The sequence below is a fragment of the Phyllopteryx taeniolatus genome, chromosome 18, assembly GCF_024500385.1.
Source record: "Phyllopteryx taeniolatus isolate TA_2022b chromosome 18, UOR_Ptae_1.2, whole genome shotgun sequence".
NCBI classification, from domain to species: Eukaryota; Metazoa; Chordata; class Actinopteri; order Syngnathiformes; family Syngnathidae; genus Phyllopteryx; species Phyllopteryx taeniolatus.
Window position 1 is genome coordinate 15,922,989 of NC_084519.1, and position 24,565 is coordinate 15,947,553.

A 24,565-nucleotide genomic window follows, 5' to 3' on the forward strand; every position below is an offset into this window, starting at 1 on the left:
CACCACTGTGTGAAAAGGCCTCCAGACACTAGTATGGGAGACATACCTGCTGTGGGTCAATCTTATAGGCTGTGTGCCTAGCTCTGGACGTGTACTCGTGCTGGATCTCCAGCATGTCCAGCAACTCAATGAGGCCTTCATCTCTCCCACAACCAGAAAAGTCCGACTGACTCCCCAACCTTGTCCTCTGAATCCAGGAGTCCACGGGCTTCCTCACTCTATCTCTGTCGGCGGCGCTATTGGACCTAGGCCTAGTCCTCGGGCTCCCAGGAACCTGCAATCTGGGTTGGGATCCTCCTCGCAAATCTCTGTGGTGATGTGTGGCGGGGTCTGACACCCCGTGGTCCACTTCGGAATTGCATTTTTGGAAGGGGGTCTTGCCAGGTCCTGCTGCAGCCCCCCTGCGCTTGCACCCGGGACTGAGGCACTTGATCTCCGACGTTACCACACCCGCATCGGTCAGTGTTTTGCCCTCATTCTCCTGCAGCATTGCCCCAAACTTCCTGAGAATGGACGGGCTGCCGCACTTCCTGTCACCGAGGACACAGAGACCGTAGGATTTCCTGTCTAGAGTCGGCGACTCCGCTGTCGTGAGCTGAGCGGTGGAGCGTGGTGGGGCGGCGGCTTCCTTCTGTCCGAGAGGCGGCTTGGAAACTGAGTCTTCTTTGTTGGGACAACTTTTCGCATTAGGCGCTCTGTTCTTTCGGTTTTCTGACTCCTCAAAACTGCACAAAACTTGCTCATGTCGCACCCTGGAGTGAGATAAAGACCATAGAGGAAATTAGAAAAACAGGAATGAAAAATGCAGGGTTCTGGAATAAATCCCTTGTGGTACACCAGGCTTCTCTGTATACAAAAATCTCCCGTACCTTTGATTTGCTGTTCTTCTTCCGCTGTCGTCCTGATACACGGGAAGGTCCTGACTCACTTTAATGGTGTCGCTGAAGTGCTGAAAGAGATTCAAGCATGCCTTTTTAAAATGGTCTACCTGCATCTGTCAGTCAAAGCTTTAAATAAATGTGCTACTTTAGGAGCATTGGCCTCATTCATTTAGTCAGCGTCATGTTTGTAGCACTATTCAGGCTCTTTATAATACTTCTAATTTGAGTGTTTTCAAACGTCTGTTTTGGGACTTACCACGTGGCGAGCGCCATTGTTCTTCCGATTCACGTGCTTCCCGTGGCCCAGGTAGTCCTCCAGTAAGTCTCCGATCTTCGAAATGCCATTCTGGTGGCCTTCGGGGTACCTGAGCCCGTTGCTACGGTGACAGTTGTTTTGATGAATAGGTGTAAAACTGCAGTTGCCATGTTTCCCGGGGCCATCGTTGATGTTATTGTGGTTTTCTCCGGTGACACCGTTCCGTTCCCTACGTGCTTGAACCTCATTGTACAGCTGAAATGTGCAAATGGAACATGGATTACTTCCCTTACAATACTCGCGAAATTTCTCCTCGGTTTAGTAATCCCCACAATATTCTACATGGCTACCGACATACTTCCGCCTGTATCGGCTTTCAAAACGTGCGCATCTATCAGCACGTGACTAAATTAGCCTATGAACATTTGTCTATATCATTGCTGCAACACTGCCAACATGCTAATAAGAACCTCACTAGCAGCGCACCCTACACTATGTGACAAGATCTATTACTATAACAACATATTTTTTTGTGACTTGTCCTGGAAGCCTTCTGACACACCTTATATGTACATGTGTCACATAATGTGCATTTCATCATTTTGTGTGTCCATTAGTGCCGTGAAGTTAATCTTACGTCATGTTGACAGTCAAGTAACAGCATAACCGAAGAGTACATCCAAGTTGGGTGCTCACCTCCTCTATTTTCCTCTGGATGTCCTGCAGCTGGTCCTCCCACTCTTGCATTTCTGAGTCAAAGTTGTCCATCATGTCGTGCCTCTCTGTCCCCCAGCCTCGCCCGCTATGTTGCAGCCCGCACTCTAGATCAATTGCCGCCATGACGCTGGCCACCTGACACTCTAAGGCCTCTTTTTTTTTTTTTTTTTTTAAACCCCCCCCCCCCCCCTTCAAATGACGATTTACGTTTCACTTCCCTGTCGGTGAGGGTGAGTGACTGCAGGAATGCCGCTCTCCGTCACAGCGTCGGATGGATTGCTAGGGAAATACTAGAAAGACAAACACATGGGCTTTTGAAAAAAACTGGCACACTTTCTAGCCAGCAAACAAATCTGTTTGGATTACAAAGAATCTCGATCAGTCGTTATTACAGATTTTTAAGCAATTATTTTGTACCGAGGATATTCAAATGATATCTTTTTTTATAATTTCTTATTCATTTAATTATGCCAAAATATCCTGAACAAAAAAATTGAAATCATATGTACAGTCAGGTTAAAAAGTAGTAATGACAAAAATAGCGGAAAATTCAAAGAGAACCTGACAAATCTGGACCTGCACCGAAACACAATATATTCTTGCCCTTTCCTTTGCCCTACCATCCCTCAACATTTACTATTTGAGTAAACATTCCTAAGACATGACCTCCCAATACTAATGTGACCAATTCATTGTTTCATTGCGTCCTTGTACTAAATTCGCAGGCGTGTAATTAGACCACCTGCATAGCACGTGTGGACACACCGGATGCATGACGTGACACCGTTTTAGCCTCTCGGGCCTTTTTGCTGACGCCCTCCCTTGCATGAGCACACACCTCGCCACGTAGCTTGAAAGACTCGCCAGGCATGCGGCCCAGCGGCCATTTCCCATGAGCACACACGTGGCCTGAAGCATGACACTCGGCCTTCCTGCTGCTAATGTCATTGCTATGCCGTGAGTGACGAATGCTGCTTTTTTAAGGAGTCATAACATAATTTGAGATGAGAACTATTCAGATTAAGAGCACTTTTAACTCATTTAGTGCCAAGCACGTTTACATTTGTCAACTGGAATCCAACCGTTTCTGCCACCGACAAATGTATCCATCAAGTAAGCTTTTCAACGGGCAGGTGCGGAAGAGGGTCTCACCCAGCTTGTCTGTGAAATTCATGTGTGTAAACCACTAATTACAAGCAGATCCCTGTAGATGGCAGCATTGCATTGCTTTGGATTTGAGATCAGCACAGCTTTTGAGTAGAACAAAGGTAAGGGGTGAATCTCGACTCGTCACGTCGATTATGAGGAGAAAATGCCAACACTTTGGAAGCCAGACAAGATTAGGCACCTCATAGTCGAACAATGTCTATGTATGCTACAAACCGTATGTGTCGTGGTAGAACGTGTGTGTCGCGATAGTGAGAAAGAGGGTTAATCGAGTGAATGAGAAGTACCATGTAAAAAAAAAAAAAACTGACATTCAACCGGAGCCATGCGGTCCGTCAGCGTCGCTTACGGCACATTTGTGTGCGCTCAAACGGGTAGTAGTTCTGTCAAGGTTTAACAAAATAACAGGCACTTCCATCCATATTTGGCCTGAAACTGATATGAAAAGCCTAAAAACATTTTATCCACTCATGCTCATATATCAAATATTATATTTTTACATGAATTTACTATGGTCCTAGGAGGTCTTGAAATAGCCCGTGATATATATATATTTTTTTACAAGGCAGCACAGTGGTCTAGTGTTTAGCATGTTTGCTTCATAATTTTGAGGTACATGCAAGTTAGCGCCCTAAATTGTTCATCGGCGTTAATGTGCCCTGCAATTGACCAGCGACCAGTCCAGGGTGTATCCTGTTTCCTTAATTCGGACAAGCGCTATATAAAATGTATGGCTGGACAACAATTAGAAATTTGATGTTAATGTAAATAACCCTACCTTGTTCCAGGTGAAAAAAACAAAATGATTTATTGTCCTCGCATTCCATTAAATCCCCCAGTCAGGTCTAGTCTCTGGACCTGAATCACCTCCACTTGCCTCCAATCTGTCAAGTGTCTCTCTCTGCCCCCGGTCTCCTTGCTTTTCCACTCTCGTGTTACGTAAATCCGGGTGGGCTCATTTTAAAGACGGCCACCGGCCCCAGCCTCCCACTCCTTCCTCCCCCGCAGTCACACCCCCATATCGAGGTCAAGTCATTGAACAAAAGAGTAAACAACCCCCTCCTCCTCCATTTGTGAAGGTGGGGTGTGGGGTAGTGGCGGTGGGGGTCCAGTATCATAATGTCAAATTTATTCCAGCATCTGAAGGCTCCAATAGGACAACTGTCGTCACCAGCATCCTGGCTAAAATTACTCAAGGTTGGTGGGAGAGAGCGAAAGTGTTTACATAGCTATTTAAGCCCGCCGCCATCTTTTGGCCAATTGGCTTCTCTGTTGCCACTCCGCTCGCAGGCGTCCGGGCAGATTTCCGTCTTGTGACCCTAACCATTTTTTCCGATGGATGCCAAGTGGGTGGCTAATTATATTTGATTCAGTGCAGTCAACCCCCATCTTTTGCAAGGCAGGTACATTCCAGACCAAATAGCAATAGATGGAAATCCACTATGTGGCTGTAGAGACCACATTTATAAAAAAAAAAACTTTTTTTTTGTGTGTAGTTTTAGCCTGAATGGCACTCTGAGCAAGACCCTACTTTGGTGACCCCACCACCAAAACACACAAGCACACCTCCAGGAAAAAGACACTGGCGTGGACTTTATTTTCTTGGTTATGCCTTTAAGATACAAGTTTATTTTGTTCCATGAGCATGCTCATAACTTTATTATTATTGAGTCAAGTGAGCAAATATTCCAAGAATGGCTTCTGACTTCCAGGATGTTTAACGAGAGAGAAACGCGTGGAATGTCAGCGCAACTCGTGCTGTAACTCGAAGCCGTGCCAGACAGTTGCTACTGTTCATCTGCCTTATCCGCTCACCACTCATTTGCTAATTCCCGTCCTCTAATTGCCGGGCCCCGCTGTTGGAAAACGTTGTGGGCGTCAGAATTTTCTCGTTTGCAAGCCTCCACCTGTCGCGGTTCCCTCATAAATGAGAACATTGGCCCTGAAGGAGTTAAAGGCAGGTACAAAAACAAACTGTCCCTGCTTTATCTTCAAGCGATGACAGCGGGGTGATGTTGTGGGTTTGGGCCATAACATATTGTCGAACAGCAAAGAGCTGACGGCTGTCCTGACCTAATCTCTTCTGAATCCAAAATGCATTTCCATGCAAGGTTAAATCAGGTCATGAAGGTCATTTAGGTTTCCTTGCCCAACCTTGTACTAACATCAAGCAATGAGAATTATTAGGCATTAATTTATTGCGACTTTCTGTCAACCAGTCCAGGGCGTACCCCTTCTCTCCAAAACAAGCATTGGTTAGCACTTGTGTCTCACAGTCAAAGGTTCCGGGTTTGAACCTCATCTTCTCCTCTGTACTCTGGCTTCCTCCCACATTCCAAAAACATGTGTGTCCATAATACATAAATTGTTACGTTTTGTAAATTGTATTCAAGGACAAAAGGAGCTTGACTCTGTATATGTGAGTCTAGCAACAAGTAAAATCAACTCACCTTCTCCTGGGACTTACTCCGTCGGCTGTTAAGGGTAACGGGAACGTGACAGGGAAGTGCTGAGCTTTCCCCTGTGCTTTTTGGTAACCTTGGCAACAAATAATGCGGTGAGGGGGAAGGGAACAAAAAAATATCAAATCAACAGAGAAGAACCGACAGGGGATGAATGCAGATAAAGAAAGGGGCGGTGGGGAGGGGGAGGCGTCCAATCACAGAACAAAGAATAGGGTGAAGAGAAAGACCAGTTTAAAGATGGTGGCGTAAGAGAGGGAGGAGAACAACACAAGTATGAGGATGAGCAAAATGATAGGCTGGAACATCTGGGAAGTGGATCATGAGGTGGCAAGTGGGGAAGAAATTAAGAATTACAATCAGCACAAAACTGCTTGAAGGAACAATTCAAAGTCAGTCCCCCCAGGAATTCACGATGTCAAGATTGCAACATTGTACGCAAATTTAAGCAATCACTACGAATTATACGTAAAACCTGCAATTAGATTTTTTTAAATTGGTCTAATCCTCTGAGCTTTAGCGTTTCACCAGTCATAGTGTTCCCTCTGCAAACTTAACTCCTTATTTTGGTGTGAAGCATCAGAGATGGAGTGCACGAGTGTGTGAAGCAGAGGAACGAGAAAAGATGGCACCTCATTTCCCAATAAGCAGTAGTTTGGCAAATAGTGAACAATTCAACAAACTAAAGGCCTCAAGGTGTTTAATGCCAGTCCCAGTTGAAGATTACTGCTAAACTAAACAAAGAGAATTATAAGTTGTGTATTTTAAATAACCACATAGCTCTGTGCCTTACGAAAGTCTGTTTAGCTTAATGCTAACATTTCATAGAAAACACCATTTACATGCTAACAGTTAGCATCAGTAGTTGCGGATTTAGAAACATTTACCCAACGGATATTTGAACACAAACGACATACAATCTTTATCCTCTACAAAAAATGACTAATATTAAAGTATATTGCAGTAGTAACAAAAGAGAGGTTCTAGTTTGTTTGTGTCTGCATGATTGTATTGTACTGTACTGCTGTAATCATTATGCACAAACTCTCTTTACATTCCATTATGTTTTAAAGTACAATATTATAGAGTGCTATTTTTTCCTTTTTTGGGGGGGGGGGGGCTGGAATGGATTAATGGCACTTCTATTGATTTCAATGGGCAAATATGATTTGAGATGCAAGTGTTTTGCCTTACAAATGTTGTAATTGACCCAAAAAAAAGTTGTAGTGCAACAATGAAACAAAAAAACTGAAATCCTGGAGGGACTACTAAGTGACCGTTTTTCCTTTCTCACCGACAGCGGCTCCTCTGTCTCCCTGTCCTCCAGCCTGGGCACTTCCAGTCTGTCTATGAAGGCCTGTAGTTCCTTCCTGAAGGCTTTCATTTGGGCGTTGATACGATACAGCAGCTCGTGCTCCCTGATCCGGCTCCCGTCGTCCTCACCGCCTTGCTCCAGTTCGCCAATGGAAATGTAGACCCTCGCTTCTGAGATGATCACCGCTGTGTCTGCGATGAGTCGGTCGATGGTCTGGACGAGCCTCTCCGCTTCCACGCGGATGTCGATCATCTGCTGCCTGTCGCGCAGGCTGCAGCGGCCGCCGGGCAGGTAGCGAGCCAACGGGGAGGAGGCGGCCCCCTCTGATCCCGACGGGGTGAGCAGACCCCTGGTGGGCGTCGGACAACGACTGCTGCCGTTATTGTTTCTGACTTCGTCCGGATCGCTTTCGCCGCCGACGGGGCCCTCGCGTTTGCGGTGAGGCGGGAGCAGGCGGGACGACGTGGAATCCTCATCGCTTTCGCGGCGACCGCTAGTCCCGCCTCCGCTGTCGCTCTCGGCGTCACTGTCCCTCGGGCTGGGCCGCAGGGACAGGTGGGAGGCCAGGTCGTAGCGCTGCATGTTAGACAGCAGGACGCGGTTCTCGTATTGCAACTGCATCACCTGAATGAACAGGAAAGTGATTGATGAATGTTTTTGGATACATTGGATCTGAATTATGGAAGAAAATTCTAAGAAATTCTGGAGATGGTGTTACTACTACAAGTATACAAGTTAGGGATTGTCACTGTTTTACTGCTTATTAAACATTCCATGGTGGGGGAATTTTGTAAAGCGACTTAAGAATTGGCAGCATGTGTGTTTGCACACGTAACCCAAAAATTCCTGGTGCTGATCCTGCTGGAGGCTCTGCTCTCGAGGCCGTTACTTTTGAACTTTTGCCATACCTTAGTTCTACTTTTGGATTGTTATTTTAGTTAATAAGTTGAAGGACGGTGAATCGGGACTCTGACGAGAGGCCGGAGTCATTATTTGACAACACAGAAGCACATCTGCCTTCCTGGTTTCGACAAATGGTTATAGCCGACAACAGGAGAAAGCGAAAATAAAAGTGTTCTGACTGAGTAACTTTGCTGTGATTCATTCATATTAATTGCATTTTCAATTTCTTAGATGGCACATTCAGGGCTAATTTAGAGCAAAAAACAAAACTATGTATCATGAAATATGCCAAAATGTGAAATGAATAATTTTGTATACCTTGCCACTTAAGTCATTGATTTGAAGCCTGGCTGCCTTCAGTTCCTCCTGCAGAGCCTCGGCCTTCACCCCGTCCACCCCGCCTCCCCCCGAGCCTCCTCCGTGCCGGGCCCCGCCCTCGTAGGTGCCGGCTTTGAATCGCATCTTGTTCAACTCGTTGGTCACCCTCTGGTTCTGTTCCTCGGCATCGGCAAGGTTCCTCCGTAGAAGCTCGGCCTCGTCTTCCACCAGCTGTAGCTGCTGTCTGAGCTCAGTCAGGTCGTCCCCGAGCCCTCGGCCCGTGCCGCCCATTGCGCCGGCCCCGGAGCCACCCTCCCCTTCGCCCTCACCGCGGAGATCATCCAGCTCGGCCCTCAGGCCTCGGTTCTCCACCTGCACAAGACAATGGAACCGGCTTGACAATGAGGGGATACATCGGTTCTGACATGCTAACTTTTCTTGCCTGGTGAACCATGGCTGTGTTCAGAATCACTCCCTATCCACTATACCTAGGGTGTTCGCCATTTTGGAGTGCTGCTATACAGTGTTCCTGTCGCAAATAGCCAACATTTGTGAGTAATTGACACCGTCGTCCACTCTCACCTCCAACTCGACAATTTTCCTCCCGAGGATGTTGGCCTCCTCCTCCACCAGGCGAAGGCGTAGCTTGAGCTCGGACTCACGGGTGGAGGGCGGCCCCCCGGCCTCGCCTTTGGGATGGCTGCTGTCTAGTTCGCCGTAGAAGGAGCGGTACTTCTGCAGCTCTTGCTCCAGACGATCCTTCTCTTTGTCGATGGTAGCCGTCTTCCTCCTCATGAGTATGGCCTCCTCCTGGATCAAGGACAACTGGCACTTAAGGTCCTCGTTGTCCTCCTAGACAGAAAGAGAAAGCGTGTTCAGGAGTTCAAAATGAAGTGCATGTAGTCAGATTTTAGGAGACGGGAGTTAAGATTGGAAGGATGACAGACATTGTTTATTTCTGAGTCAAAACCTCTTAAAAAGATTGGACTAAGATCAACATTGGAACTCACGTCTCCCTATAAGGATAAGAGAATTTTCTCTGGCCACCCCCCCTCCAAAAAATTTCAATACAAATATTTTAAAAGTCCAGGATTTCAGATTTAAGAAAACTTAATTTCTGAGGAAATTCTGAGGATTTTCATTGATGGATTATCAGGGGGAAAAAAAAAAATTCTTGAAAGATTTTTTTGCCAAAAGTCAATTGGACGAGATTCCCGTTCACTTGCAACCCAAATGAGGACAAGCGTGATCGAATATGGATGGATGGTTGAACAGGGCCACCAGTGAACAGGACTGTGGACTCACCTCTGTGGGAGTCGGTGCTGCTTTCTTGTCAGTCTTCTGAATGTCTTTACCTCCTCGTTTCTTCTGAGACAAGTCAACGATCAAAACATCAGGGACAAAGTTGATTACAGTCAACCGTAAAGTCACACTTTAAACCAGAATAAGAATCAAAAGGCATTGAAACTGAAAACACTTTCAGTGAAATAAATATCGTGTAAATTTGAAACACCACAGATAAGAGCTATTGTATTTAGAATGAAACCTGAATCCACTTTACAGTCTTTAAAACCCATTAAAAAATGATTGCTTAGAAATCTGGAACACAGTGGGGCAGCAAGAGAACCGCGATATCCTGTAGGGAACACTCTAGTCCCAGACCCACCATGACGTTGCTACACCCACCTCTTTGGCTCTGTCTCGTTCGTTTTGCAGGGCTTGTTTGGTCACCTCCACCTCGATGAGGCTCTGTCTCAGCTTCTCGTTCTCATCTTCCGTCTTGGCGCGGGTCTCCTCCACCTTCTCCAGCTCGTGGTGCAGCCTCACAGACACATCTTTGGCCACCTGCCCCAGCCCCAACATGTTGATTTTTGAAACCAATGAAGGCAGCACACACTCCATACCTTGAGGTCCTGTTCCAGACTCCTAAGCAGCTCCTCGTCGATCTCCCCCGTGTGGGCGAAGCGCAGCCGCTTCCTCTCGGCCTTGCGCAGGCGGTACTGCAGGATCCGGCAGTTTTTGTTGGCTCGCTCCAGGTCGCGCTTAATCTCCTGCAGCTGACACGTGTCTTCCTCGTAGAACGTGTCGCGCATTTCGTCCATCTCGGCCCTCATCTCCTCGATCTCGCACTGGACGGCAAATGAAGACTATGAGAAATTCCCAGATCCGTTTCACCAGTGACGGGCAGTCAAAACCTAAACACTATCAGAAGCACTTCCCGTGACTCCAGTTTACAAAAGTAGAAATTCAAAAACTAAACCTGGGCAACAATGAGCAATCTCATCTGTTGTACAAAATACCTCATTGATCGCAGGGGATCTATACGAGGCAGATCAATAACCAATTAGTCATCTGTCCGCTTAGATCTAGGCTTTGGGGAAATGGTGAAGGATGTTTAACTGTTCACTCTTTACTATGCCTAGAATTTTGCATTCGGGAATATTTAGTTCACAGTTCTGAGGTTCTGGGTTTGAATCTCTGTTTCAGCCTTTCTGCGTGGATCCATTTTTAACGTAACAATATATTTAATCATTGCGGTTGTAGTTTGCAATGATCAAAAGCTGCATTACACCACACTGAGAGCTGTGGGTCAAAATATTAGAAACAGGATATTTCTGTACTTGGCTACATTCATCTTTCCTTCGATTGCAACCGGTCTCCCTGTCCCTGCAGCTGAAAAACACAAACATGATGCTGCCACCACCATGCTTCACTGTTGGGACTGTATTGGACAGGGGATGAGCAGTGCCTGGTTTTCTCCACATGTGCCACTTAGAATTAAGGCCAACAATTTCTATCTTGGTCTCATCAGACCAGATCATCTTATTTCTCACCATCTTGGAGTCCTTCAGGTGTTTTTTTTTTTTTTTTTTAGCAAACTCCATTCGGGCTTTCATGCGTCTTGCACTGAGGAGAGGCTTCCATAAAGGCCCGACTGGCGGAGGGCTGCAGTGATGGTTGACTTTCTAGAACTTTGGCCCATCTCCCGACTGCATCTCTGGAGCTCAGCCACAGTGATCTTTCTTCTTTACCTCTCTCACCAAAGCTCTTCTCCCCCAATTGCGCAGTTTGGCCGGACGGCCAGCTTTAGGAAGGGTTCTGGTCGTCCCAAACGTCTTCCGTTTCAGGATTATGGAGGCCACTGTGCTCTTAGGAAGCTTAAGTGCAGCAAAAAAAATTTTGTAACCTTGTAAATCTGTGCCTTGCCACAATTTTGTCTCTGAGCTCTTCGGGCAGTTCCTTTGACCTCATGATTCTCATTTGCTCTGACCTGCACTGTGAGCTGTAAGGTCTTATATAGACAGGGGTGTGGCTTTCCTAATCAAGTCCAATCAGTATAATCAAACACAGCTGAACTCCAATGAAAGTGTAGAACCATCTCAAAGATGATCAGAAGAAATGGACAGCACCCGAGATAAATATGTGAGTGTCACAGCAAAGGGTCTGCATATTTATGGCTGTGTTTTATTTTAGTTGGCCTTTAGAAAATCAGCAAAAATGTCAACAATTCCGTTTTTTTTCTTTCAATATGGGGTGCTGTGTGTACATTAATAAGGAAAATAATTAACATAAATGATTTTAGAAAATGGCTGCAATATAAAAAAAGTGAAAAATTGAAGGGGGTCTGACTACTTCCCGTACCCACTGTACGTGTGTATTAAAGCTCTTTACATTCACAGAAATACTATCACAATGTCAAATTGAACATTATTGACGTTCACATATAGAATCTCATTAGGTTGTGTTCCTATTATTTAATGACTTTGTAAACGAGCAGAGCAACAGCATTAGATGAGGATGGAATGCGTTTCCAACCTTCAGGTAGTCGTTTTCCTCCAAAAGCCTCTCCATCTCGTCCTCCAGCAGGGCCTCATCCTGCCGGGTCACGGATCCGTCCTCGGTGGCCTGCGCAGCCGGCCGTGAAGCTCCGAGAGCAGCCTCCTCCATCTTGTTTCGCTTTTCCCTGCTGCTGCTGCTTCTTCTTCTGCTGCTGCTGCGTGTTCGATCAACTTATCCCGCCAACATCCCCCCCCCCCCACTCGCTCCACCGTGAAGCCGAACCTAACGAGGCCCGACCCGGCGTCGGTGTTCCCCGGATAGCAAGCTTCACTCACCGACCTCTGTGCGCAGTTCTCCCGGTCGCTCGTCCACTGGGAAACGCAAAAGGTCCAAATGGGGGATTCGCATTGAAAAAGGCGTCAAGATGAGTAAATATACGAGTTTATAGCAGAAGCATCCGCCTTGTTCTTTTTTTCTTCCTTTTTTTCCTCCCCCCCAGTGAGCAGCTTCAGCACCATCCGGGTGAGCCGCGCCGAGGCTCTCGGGCTCCCTCTCCCTCCCGTCCCGTCCCTCAGCCGCGGTGCTTCCTCTCCTCCACCCCGGGCCCCCACCGCCCCACGGTGGGTGCGACTGCTCCCCGAAAAAGCGGAGGCCTGGTGCCGTGTGGGTGCACGGGAGCTCGGCCCGGTACTTGGCACTACTTCTTGGCTGGCAGCAACAGGCTCCTTTTGATGGTGATGTTTACGGAGGGTTTTATAGCAGCGCCACCATGTGGCACCCGCCAGTCTCTGCAAGTATTTGTCATTGAAATTTAGTATTTCATAGTAACAAATTATAATTTCAAAAAATTAAATGTTATTACTATATAAGTATAGTATCTGTAACATAATAAAATAATTCTTTTACAAAATAAACATTATATGTAATTTTGATAAATATTTTACAGATTTGGCGACACCTGCATCAAATTTGAGGTTTTCAGTGCAATAAAGACTTTAATAATGAACAAAATTAAAAATAATAAGACTAAAATAAAAATGTACAAAAAGCAAGATCAAACTCTAGCCACAAATCTGGCTTTTAAAAAGATAATGATGGCTCATTTAATAATGATTAAAAGTCATGTATGAGGATTAGGATAAGTATTGAATGACAAATGCAAGGGGTACAAATTGGACAATTGTAACCTTTTTTTTTTTAATCCCTACAACGCTTCAGGAATATTTTCCTCCAGGTGTGCAATTGTATTAAGCTACATTTAGTTCATCTTGGATGTGTTTGTTTGTTATTCTGTAACATTTAATAAACCTACAGAATATTGGTAGTTGTAGATTTTGAAAAAAAAGTTGTTGTTTTTAAATTACACCTGTTTGCCGAGCAGCGAAGTAGCATTTATGCTAACACAGGTGTGCTAGCTCCGCGGTAGGAACTTCGCAACACTCGACGCTTTACGCGATTAAAAAGTCAATTTCTATGACACGTCGGGCTCACGTCTTTTATTATTATTTGTTTTGTCCTTAGGAGTACGGCGGCTACTTGTTTGTCCAGCAGAGAGCGCAGTGTCCCTACAAAACAGACTCCAGCGGTACGTATGGAGGAGGAGTGTGAGCAAATAAAACGCTGACTGTTTCCACTACGCTAGGAGAGAATGAGCTCCTTTGCTAATGAGATGAGCTAGTGGTGGGTCAGGTTTGCAGGGCTTAACCCCCTTACGGGCGACCCTTTAACCTCCATCAGACTGGCACTTACCGACTGCAACTCTGCATTTGTGCTGTGTTATTTGCGAAAGCTTATTTGTGCAACAAAAGTTCCCTTCCAGACAGCGGAGACCGTTATCTGTGCACCTTTGGGCAAGGAGGTGGCACGCAGCCGGTTATTGAGACCGGGCAGCTAAAAGCCTCCGGCCCTCGCGCAATCCCTTTTTAAATCCTTGTGTTTATGTCTCTCTGTGTCCCCATAGGAAGACAAACGCATCCCACACCTTTCGTCCACTCCACCATTCAATCTCTACATCCTTCAGAAAAGGAGGGTAGGTTGGAAACCACCTTTTGCATCCTTGCCAAAACTCAGGGAAGGGTGTGCTGGGATTGATTAGATAGAAGATTATGACGCACAAACACAAACCCTTCCAGGACCGACTGATGGTTCTGATTCAGAAGCAATTTTGCCATATGAAAACAAGGTCCATCTTAAAACCTTGAACTGTAACGATTTTGGTATTCGCATAGTCATGCAACTAAGGTTGCTAAATTCCCATATTTTTATTTTTCAAAGTTGGGATGGGAATTGAGTACTTATGATAAACGTGAATAAACCAGGTATTTACAAAAATTAGCTCTTGAAGTCACTGTAAAGTGAAAATAAATATTCTAAATCTGACACACAACAGAAGAGAGTGTTGTTAACAAACCTACCAAATTTGAACCCTCAATAATCAAACGCATTGGAAATTCTCATGCATCAAACATCTGTTGTGAGTTTTACCGTTCAGCTCCTTGTTAAAAAAAAAAACCCAGCAAATTGTACAAAACTTTCAGAAACATTGACAAGCTTGGACATCAAAAGTTTAGAGGTTACATTAATTTGGCCTGTAAAAGTGATTGTCCATTTTAAGTTCACCCTGAAATTTCACCAGAAAGCTAACTTATATGGCCTCACTAGTGCAATCGTAATATATTACCATCGTAACAAATGGATAATTTCATTTGTTTCCTGCAAAATAAGCCCCATTATTTCCTGCGCAGAACATCTTGGTTCCAGAGGATACCTAGCTGAAGTCCGATTAGTCAAGGCTTCTCCTACAGTGACCTGCTTTCCCGGGCACCCCGTGAAGTGATGTGGAAGTAAGCTCTTTTGCAGCTAAAGCCAATTTGCCCCCAAAGATTAGGGCAGATCTGTCTGGACAGGTCAAAGGCAGCCTATAGCTCTCACACACATTTCTTCGTGGACATAAAAAAGGAGCGGACAAAATCTATGTGTGCCGTCACCGTCCTTTATTTTTTCAGTGGTTACGTGCAGCAACAAACGGTCTGAATTAGACTTTGCTTCCGTTCAGATAAAAGCGGCTCCCTTCCGCCCTACGTGGTGGCAGTGAGAAGACAACACCGATCTCAACCTCACTCTCTTTATTCTCGGCTACATTGCACAGCAAAAAAAAAAAAAAAAAAAAAAAAAAAAACACGGGGACCCACAAAAATAGTGTTGCCAAAGAATAAAATGCATAAACGCTAAAAAATAAAAAGAAACTATTGTTTCCCCCCTTCCCCAAACAGTGTTTTCAGTTATAAAAACAACCTGTTATGATTCAATGCTATAAATGCAGCACAGTGACAAGTTGGATATGTGCACATTGCACGGCAGTCATTTTGAAATGATTAAAATCTGTTGCTGTCCAATGAAAAGCATATTTTGATTGAAATTACACCAAAAAAAAGAGATAAAATAAAAAAAAAAAATACATTGAAATGTAACTCATAAATAAATTTTAAATAATTTTGAAATATAACAAATAAAATAATCCAATCCCACAATTTGGAGATACATGCTTTTCATTATACAGTGACAATTTGTAAACAACCCTCTTTTAATGATACTTTGTCAGAGGGCGATAAAACAGTGGTCACCAACATGGTGCCCGCACATCTGTTCTAAAAATAGCTCACCAGTGATGGGACATTGGGATTTCCTAGGAACAGTGTAGAAGCGATCATTTGGACATGTGAAAGAATAAAGTGTTGCGTATTGATATTTCTGTTTTTCTGTTGTCTTCACTTAAATATATTTAATGATCTATAATAACGTAAATATTGAAGGTAATTTGAACCAATTAGTTTTTTCAGACGTGTGTAGCCCTTCACATTTATCAGTACCCTAGCAGCTCTCAGTTTCAAAAAGCTTGGTGACCCCTGCTATAAAATAATCATAAATATAAGCAGAATTAGACTACAGAAGCTCTCAAAGAAAACATGACTGGGCTCCTTTGTAAGGAAAGTTGGATGTGAACTTTTTGGATGGCAAGTTGGCGATGATTCGGTAACATTCCGGGTGTGACGTGGTCCAAAAATGTTTGGACAGAACGTGCACGCCTACATGTTCAGCATTTTTGCCTTGCTTGCTTTTAAAAGGAAATTTGAGACGAGAGACAACAGGCAGCCAGAGAAGCAGCAGTCATTTCACACGGCGTTCAACGGCCGCCATCTTCCCCTCCCAATCTTGTGTCTCTCGGTCTTTAAGCTGTCCTCCCGTTGGTCGCTCAGCGAGCCGTCCTTTACTCCCGTTTGGCCCGTCCCTTCTTTTGCCTTTTGCCGTTGTCTGGCACCGCCTCGTCCGCTTTGCTGTGGCCGTTGGTGGCCTTTGAAACGCCGTTGGTGACGGGCTTTGCTTGGCCCCTGTGCGCGGGGGGCGGCTTGCTTCGGTACGCGTGGTAGTAGAAATTGGCGAAGAGGATGATGAAGGTGACGGCGTAGCCGATCAGGGCCCACTGCATCCAGTTGGGGAAGGGGCAGCCCGTGTAGAGGGAGTGGCCGGCGTGGCCGATGGTCACGTGGAACTGGATCTGATGGACGCAAACGCAATGTTTTAGCCTTGTTCTCTACCACCATCTTTTGAATGAGTCAGTCAAAAATATATTACGTTTATCGTTTCCAAGGGAGACAGAACGCTGGCCATAATTTACACTTCAACAGGAACGTTAATTCAAAAATAAACGTGTTGGGAGCTCGGACATTCAACAGTTAACATGAGGCACTGGCTAATGAATTGACCTTTCTGTTGCTTGCATCAATGGCAATGGCAATGCTCTTTTGAAGCTGAAGTGGGTGGCTCACTGTAGAACTGAATTTAACTCGCAGGCTAGCCATTATGTTTGGCTAAATTACTTCAAGACAACCTGACCAAACATTATACCTGTCGGAAAATGGTTTCCACAAACCCCATAATGGAGGTTTGTTTCCCAGTTTGTCCCTTTTGAAGGTGGCTACTACACCAGCAGGCAGTCTGTTCTCTGTCCAATTATGTACGACATTCGTTCGAGGTATATACTGGAAACCAGTCCAGGTGTATACCCTGCCTCTCACCCAAAGTCAGCTGGGATAGGCTCCAGCTTACCCGTAATGAGGACAAAATTGATTCTTTCAAAAGAAAAAAAATCTCTCAAACAAAATTGAGGTCGACCAGCGTCCTGCAACCGGTTATTTTCAACATTAGAGATTCAGCTGGATATTTATGTAATGCCCACCATCTGCATAATGGTGAGGTATTTCTTCCACCAGAGGTACTTCTGCGTCTGTGGTCCCAATGCAGCCAGGCCATAGTAACCGTACATCACGACATGGATGCCCGAGTTGATAGTTGCACCAAAGAAAGCTGTGGACGGGGGTGTGGGGGGAGAGAAATATTCCAAAACGTCAAAGTAGTGACCAAAATTGCAAAAGTCGAAAAATACACTTCGAGAGTGATGACATCCAGCATTTTAAACTACTAGGTGTTCAACCAGATTACTCTGATGCCTTCCCTATGTTGCTTGTACCCCGATTAATTTCTTACTTCATTCTTCATTCACTCTCACCTTGTCCACCAGGGACCCACTTTATGCCGATCCACCAGAGGATGAACATGGTGCAGTGATGGTAGACGTGGAGGAAGCTGACCTGGTTGAACTTCTTCCTCAGGATGAAGAAGACAGTGTCCAGGAACTCCACCCCTTTGGAGATGTAGTACCACCAAAGAGCAGATGCTATCTAAGGACGGAAGGAGAAAGGAGGTGGGTAAATAAAGCCCCTGAGTACTTCTGCTCCATTCAAACAGTATTCAAGTTAAGTACTGCTGCAGAATCATTTTCATTTTGTCATTTATTTAATGGCTCATGAACACTGAAGAAAAAGAAATCACTTGCAGTATATGAGTTCTAGAGTAAGCCATGTAAAAAAGAAATACAATTGTACTTTAAGTAATGAAGGTAACGTAAAGCCCTCGCATATGGGCAAGGAAAGCCACAGTTGCTGATGCACACTCAAACACATAAAAACCGTACAAAATGACAACACTCGCAACGAGTCCGGGTGCTGAAGTCACTCACGAGGCAACGGCCCTCGAAGACACCCCAACACATCCAACACATGAATACAGTACTACAGTATGTACAGTCATTACATTTCATAAAAATATTTTCTTTCTTTACTTATGTTTTATATTATCCAGTGCTATTTTTACTGATCAGAAACATGACAAAAAATGTCATGTTTTTTTTAAGGGGGCAGGAATGGGTTAATGGGATTTCAATTAGATCCAAGTACAAATGTATATCAGTTGAGGTTTCGGAATGAGCATGTTTCAGTGTTGTTATACATAAGGTACATTATTATTACAGGTGTATTTGGTATCATCAATTCCTGGTTTTACCGCTGCCTGGTGTTAAGCACGGGGGACAATGACACAGTAACACACAGTTGCTCTCTGTAAGCCACGCTGCCATGGCATCTCTTATCCCTGACTAATGCCACCCTGAAAAAGCATGGCCTGATGGGGCGGAGCTTTGGGTTGGCGAGACAGCTCGGCTACATACCATTGTTTTTCAGAAAGAAATGTCATATATATTTTGAAATGTCACTAATACAAAATAATCTGCAGATAAATCATATTACTGTATTTACTCATCTGGTGGTTACTCAACTCTAGAAAGAGCCAGTTTGGGTAGGCTATTTTTTTGTTGTTATGATAATTTTGTTTACAAATAAATAGTTTTGCTTAGTTTAAAATTGTGAATTACGTCGAAAGCACAAAACCTGAAAAATGCATATCTTTATTTCAGAGAATAGAAACATGTCCTTTAGCTGCTGCGTCTATAATGGCGGCAATAATGGTAATCCGCTGACCTCAACCCTATCGAGAACCTGTAGAACATCCATAAAAGGATGTGTGTGGACGGCAGTATGCTACCTCCAAACAGCAGCTCTGGCGGAGAATTCTTGCAACGCCAAATAAGATACAGGCCGAAATTATCCATGGACTTTAAATTTCAATAGATGGTGATACTAAAGAGGGAGTTCCATGTTAACATAACTTTATCAGTAAAACATTTTTTTTTGTCAAGATAGCATTTAAAAAAAATAGAAATAAAACAATAATAATAATCTGTCATAAATATGAGTTATTCTTTCAGAATGGTACTTAAGAATACTCTACATTTAATGCACTGATTTTAGAGTAATAATACTGAATATATATTTTGTAATAAACATAAGATCGTCGTTAATACAGTGCAGGGGACCCGCATACAACATGAAGCAAAAAGTCCAGACATTAATTTATCTGCAAGACTGTGTACAAGTGTCTGGAGGTGCTGCTGTTTTGGTTTATAACAGTGTTAGCAATGCAGTTCACTCTTTTATGCTGGTGCGTGGAGGCCACTATTTTAGAAAATCCAGTCCTAGTTGCTCTTCTTCCAAATGGTCTATAGTATCTGTTGTTAATGAGTATCTGTTCGTGCGTGCACGCATGCATGCGGCGTTACGGAGGAGGAGGCTCACCCTGACTTCATTGACGTCGTCAGAGTAGTTGACAGGTTGACAGAGGTAGCTGTACCCGGCTGCTCTCGAGCCAAGCAGGAGCTGATTGGAAGACAATTCAAGTCTATATTTAGTCCACACCATCAGTTACTTTATTTTTAGTACACCACAACTGAATTAAAAATAAAAAAAAATACATTTAAAAAAAAAAAGTAGTGCAGTTGAACATGTTGGTAGGGGCCATCCTTTCTTCCGAATATAGCAACAAAATGATAACCTTCCACATTTATCTGTTATCGACAATTTCCAATCATATTATAGAGTGAACAGTACTCACACTTACTGCGCAACATCCCAGACGAATCAAACAATGGGAACAACCATGGTCACTAAATCGGCGGCCTCCATTTTAAATATCTTTTATCAGGGCCTGACACATCTATTGTTATATCTTGTTATGATAATATACACAGAAGAAAATCCCTATATTTTGCTCATACAAAAATGATTAACAATGCTGTATTATGGGAAAACATGCCAAGAATTGTGATTTAATTCCACAATTCTATATATTGTAAATACTTGTACATTCAGTGGGGACTTACCCGACTTAAGCCATCTCTTAACACCACCGCTATCACGTATCAATTATCAATTATGGAAACCATCAGTATTATACCAAAATGCAATATTACAGCATGTACCACATACCAGTACATCATCCGGGAAAGTTCAGTATAAATATTTATCCAATAACATCACAAAAACAAAACAATGTACTACAATACATTACTACATACACACTCACGAGCGATGCTGATTATTAAATGTATTAATTGCTACAGATCACTCAAGACGCATTTTGTCTCGTCAAAGTTGGCAGTGACAAGTTGTACTCTGACCAACCAATTGGAGGACAGACAAATGCTGAGGACAAACTTGAAATCCGTTAAAGGAATAGTCCTACCGCTAATATCGTTGAAGTTGTATCAGCTAGCACAACTGATTCTAAAGGCCCGGAGAAGATTAGATTGACATGGCAAAGGGGGGGGGGGGGGGGGGGGGGGGGTGCTAAAATCTGATTGGACAAAATCTAACTGGAGTGGAAGCAGTGCAAGCAGTGCTTACAATTGCATTCAGGCCAGCAAAGAAGGCCTTTCTGCCCACCTGACCGCCCTGGTGTACTGCTGTAAATGAAGTAGTGCAAATAACCTGCAACAAACAGTAATTCAATTCTAATTCAAAATTGAAAGAGTGCGCTGCTGACCTCTTTGGCGATGTAGAAGTTGAGCACCACCATGCTGAAGTTGTAGACGATTAGGGTCTTCCTCAGCGTGTACGGCTGGCGGTCCTGCATGTATCTAGGCCCCGCCCACAGGAAGAGCAGGTACAGGCAGCTGATGGCCAGCGTGGGGCAGGGCGACGACATCAGCGGCCAGCTTTCCACTCGTTTGTCTGGAAGAATGTATTTAAGTCGCGTCATCGGACGAAACGTGAGCTTACCTACAGCTCGTCGCGCTGACATGCTGGTATTGTACAAGTTTAAAAAAATGCGCACTCACCTGCTATAGTAAGACTCCATTTGTAAAACGCTACTGTGTCGTTCACCAAATGCGTTGCAGCCTCCATGGCGTAGCCTTTACGCTCGGTTATACTGTGACAGAGACGCAGAAAAACTTGTGAAGACATACAAATTGAATTACTGACCAATACTGTGTGTCTCCATCAGTGCTTCATTATGGTCTGCATATGGGTGACACGTATATATTGTGATTCCCAATCGCTGTGCTGTGGCACACCAGTGTGCCATGGCAGATGATCAGGTGTGCTGAAGGAAATAATGAAAGTTCCCTTAATTGGTCCAAATATTAATATAATGTATCTTTGTTCAACGATCTACAGTAGGCGAGTGACATATCAGCTTTTAGTTCATTTGTAACAGAGACAAATTCATCTTTAGTTTTTTAAAAGGATTTTGTTCGGTGGTGTGCCATGACATTTTTCCAATGCAAAACACAGTGGATATAAAAAGTCTACACACCCCTGCGTAAACACCAGGTTTTTGTGATACAAAGAAATGAAAACACCATCACTCATTTCAAAACTTTTCAACCTTAATGTGACCACACCTGGCTGGATCAATTTAATTTTGTATAAATCTTTTCAAGAGGGAGATAAAAATAAACAACTCAAATAATGTGGTTGCACAAGTGTGCATATCCTCTTACAACAGTAATGTGGCTGTGTTCGGAATTAACCAATCACATTCAAACTCACCTCTGATTAACCCCAAATAAAGTTGATAAGTTCTAGTACGCTTTCCCTTATATCGTAGCCTTTCCCTGATATTTCTAGCAGAGGCCTAAAGGTTTTGTGCTAACCCTGACTGCTCTTTCGAACTGTTCGTAATTCCCTCCACCTTGTCTAAGGCCCCAATCCCAGCTAGGTATGGCGTTCTTTTGGTGAGAAGCACTGTTGTTTGCGGCAAACATATCTTTTGTCATTCTAACCAAAACGTTCAACCTTGGTTTTTATCAGATTGTAACAAAATCACGTGGGAAAACGTGTCCATGCTATCTAGTGGCATCCATGTTGAAGTGAGGGGAGGAGATTCATTTAGAAAGGCCATAGACCTGTCTAATTGAAAAGTAGTGCTTTACTGCCAGATTGTGACATCATGGTAATTATAAACAATTTGGGGCGGGGTCGGGGTTCAATTACAAATACTCGTTTTTCGCAGCAGGGCTTGGCCCCTATTTCTGACACAGTAATGCCTAATGGTAAATAAATGCGTCGTCACAAAAGTCATTCTTGCCACCTGTGATGCATGAGTGAACCATGAGATGTTGCTGTTTTCCGCCCCTATTTATTTTATATTTAATACAGAGCAGTGATTCAATTCCAACTGTAATACACACAAATGTGTTTTTCTCATAATCTTTATTTTATAGTGCTGTTTTTGGAGTCATTTCCTTTGCATGTGTCCGTTCGACTTCCCACCAGCGCTCTGATTGTGCTCCACAAATTCTGCCTCGCAACAAGCAGCCAATCAAATGCATGACATCATCAGGAAAAAGAATAAAATGAACCCCTGCTCTTCACGGGGGATCGGGACCAAGCCGTGGAGCGAACGGCCAATATTTGTGAGTAATTCACTCCCCCCCAAAAAAAACGGTTTATACTGTACTGTATTTGCCAAGAGATGGCCGCAAAGGACTACTTTTGTCGAAAGGAAGCTCCTCAGCTCACTTCAACAGTTCCGTGGCACCAAGATAGCACCAAATGGCAGCAAAGCAATACTTTTATTGCTTTGGCCTGAACACAATCAGCAAAGAGTTTTTTTTTTCCCCTAGCAAATAACGGAGGATAGGTTCCCCCAAAAAATACAATCAAAATGCAAATAGGCCGATTCACGAATGTGGAATGGTGAATGTGCTGGGATTCACTGTACTGTACAAGCAATTTACAGCAGCACATATGCTGGATTGCTAATATTTTGCTAACAATTTGTGACATTTTATAACACACGTGTATTATTTTAAAACGTGTGTGTGTGTGTGCGTGTTAAAGTTATGGCCGATCTTTTTCGCACAGATGCATGGAGGGTCATTTTAATAACTTGTTGTTTGTGCGATCTTACATTTTAATATGTACTCTCTTACCACCTTAATTCACGTATCGTGGTACTTTACCTCCACATAATGTGCAAACTTGCACCAATTCTGTCCAAATATGACCAAAAAAAAATGGCATATTTGAATGACATAAGTATGTCTGAGAGATATGTGCACCTCACTCACTAAGCAATGTTACGTAATCGCCTGTGTGATGAGACCAGGTGTCTGTTTATTAATCTATAATTAATCCCGTGCACCAGACCAGATCCCCTTTCAATAATTCAATGACAAGCTTGTGTTGTCGTGAAGTTATTAAAATGACCCTCCATGCATCTGTGCGAAAAAGATCGTCCAAACCTTTAACACACACACACACACACACACACACACACACACACACACACACACGTTTTAAAGCACAAGCATGCAGAATGTGTGTTTATTGCAGGGGCCAAAACTTTTAAAGAGGTTTGGCACACGCACACAAACGGCGGCTGCGCATGCGTCAGCAGGTTCTTGTGTCGGGGCGCTCAAGAGGCTTAAATTCAATTGATCAACGAGCTTAGAGGCGCTTGCAGGGCCTAAGTACAAATTTCCGCGACATGTTTCACGATCCCGTGCATGCAAGTGCTGCACACGCAAAAAAATAAAGAGGGGAGGGAAAAAAGCTCATTTACCGTACAGTACTGTATATTTTGGCCATTTCCAGCTTCCAAATTAGCACTATTGTAATTTGTGGCTGCAACGCGGCGCCAAAACAATCTCGGTAACTCATAGCAATTTAATAGATTTGAGTTATAATCACATTGAATAAGAACTTTTACTCTAATTGACCGTAACGGTTATCCTTCCTACAATAAATCCACATAATACTGAAATGGGCTCTTGTGCGGTTGACGCCACAACACGGCTAAAAAACTGCAAAGTAAATACATTTGGAAATGCGATGTATACTTTACTTACCTCCTTTCTATTTAAGAGGCGTTTAATGACATCCGGTGCAATTGATTTGCCAGCGTCACACCTCGTCCGTCTCGGCAGGGGTCCCGTTAACCCTCGACATTAATAATAATAAATAAATAAAAAACATAGGCAAGAAACTACAAGCAAGGCAAGCCAACTAAATAAAGTAGGTGTTTAAAGGGAAGGGATGCTAATTTAGGGTGTAGGTGCGAGCCGGCCGCTTCGCCTCCTCATCATCAAGCAGCCCTGCTCAAGAGGAGGCGGCCGGCGCTGCGCATGCGCAGATCCTCTATCGCGTGACGCCACTCTGACACGTTTTGACCCCCCTCTCACGGCCACGTTATGTTCCTTGTGTATCACATTCTTTCATTCACCCCAAACAAAACTATTTGCAATTAAAAAAAATTGTTTTATTATAATTTTTTTGTGTGTGCGTCTATTGATAAATGTCGCTCATTTGTAATGAGGAAGTAGAAGTACGGTTTGCAGTGCTCCTTTCGTACACAAGGTGGCGACGTCGAGCCATGCTTAAAATAAAAGTAGTGCTTTTTTAAGTTAAACGTTCGACTTAATTAAGGTAGTTCATTAATAGTTTTTTTTTTCATAAAGCTCTAAACGCGTTTTTCAATATTCTTTAGGTACCTCTGCTGAGTTACAATTTTTTTTGTAGTATTTGCGTGA

General features: G+C 43.8%; 2 protein-coding genes across 5 annotated transcripts; both read right to left on the reverse strand.

Moving 5' to 3' along the window:
- Positions 1–2,002: 2,002 nt before the first annotated feature.
- On the reverse strand, positions 2,003–12,515 carry LOC133468110 (protein SOGA3-like). Of its 4 annotated transcripts, none has more exons than XM_061753583.1 (9): positions 11,836–12,515; positions 9,924–10,148; positions 9,706–9,864; positions 9,325–9,387; positions 8,602–8,871; positions 8,020–8,391; positions 6,778–7,422; positions 5,472–5,559; positions 2,003–2,144 (listed from the first exon to the last, which is right to left on the reverse strand). In XM_061753583.1, the coding sequence occupies exons 1-8, from the start codon at positions 11,965–11,967 to the stop codon at positions 5,500–5,502; spliced, it is 1,926 nt and encodes a 641-aa protein (XP_061609567.1). In that variant the 5' UTR covers positions 11,968–12,515; the 3' UTR covers positions 2,003–2,144; positions 5,472–5,499. The 4 variants fall into 4 exon arrangements, with proteins under 4 accessions (XP_061609567.1, XP_061609565.1, XP_061609564.1 ...); XM_061753581.1 differs by having other exon boundaries at positions 2,067–2,144; positions 5,472–5,791; positions 9,325–9,384; XM_061753580.1 differs by having other exon boundaries at positions 2,067–2,144; positions 5,472–5,791.
- A 2,256-nt stretch (positions 12,516–14,771) lies between these two features.
- LOC133468566 (elongation of very long chain fatty acids protein 4-like) lies at positions 14,772–24,154 on the reverse strand. Its single transcript, XM_061754634.1, has 7 exons — positions 23,885–24,154; positions 20,867–20,958; positions 20,572–20,759; positions 19,326–19,406; positions 17,366–17,537; positions 17,036–17,163; positions 14,772–16,354 (listed from the first exon to the last, which is right to left on the reverse strand). Exons 2-7 carry the CDS (start codon positions 20,931–20,933, stop codon positions 16,067–16,069), a joined length of 924 nt encoding a protein of 307 aa, XP_061610618.1. The 5' UTR covers positions 20,934–20,958; positions 23,885–24,154; the 3' UTR covers positions 14,772–16,066.
- Between the last annotated feature and the right edge of the window lie 411 nt (positions 24,155–24,565).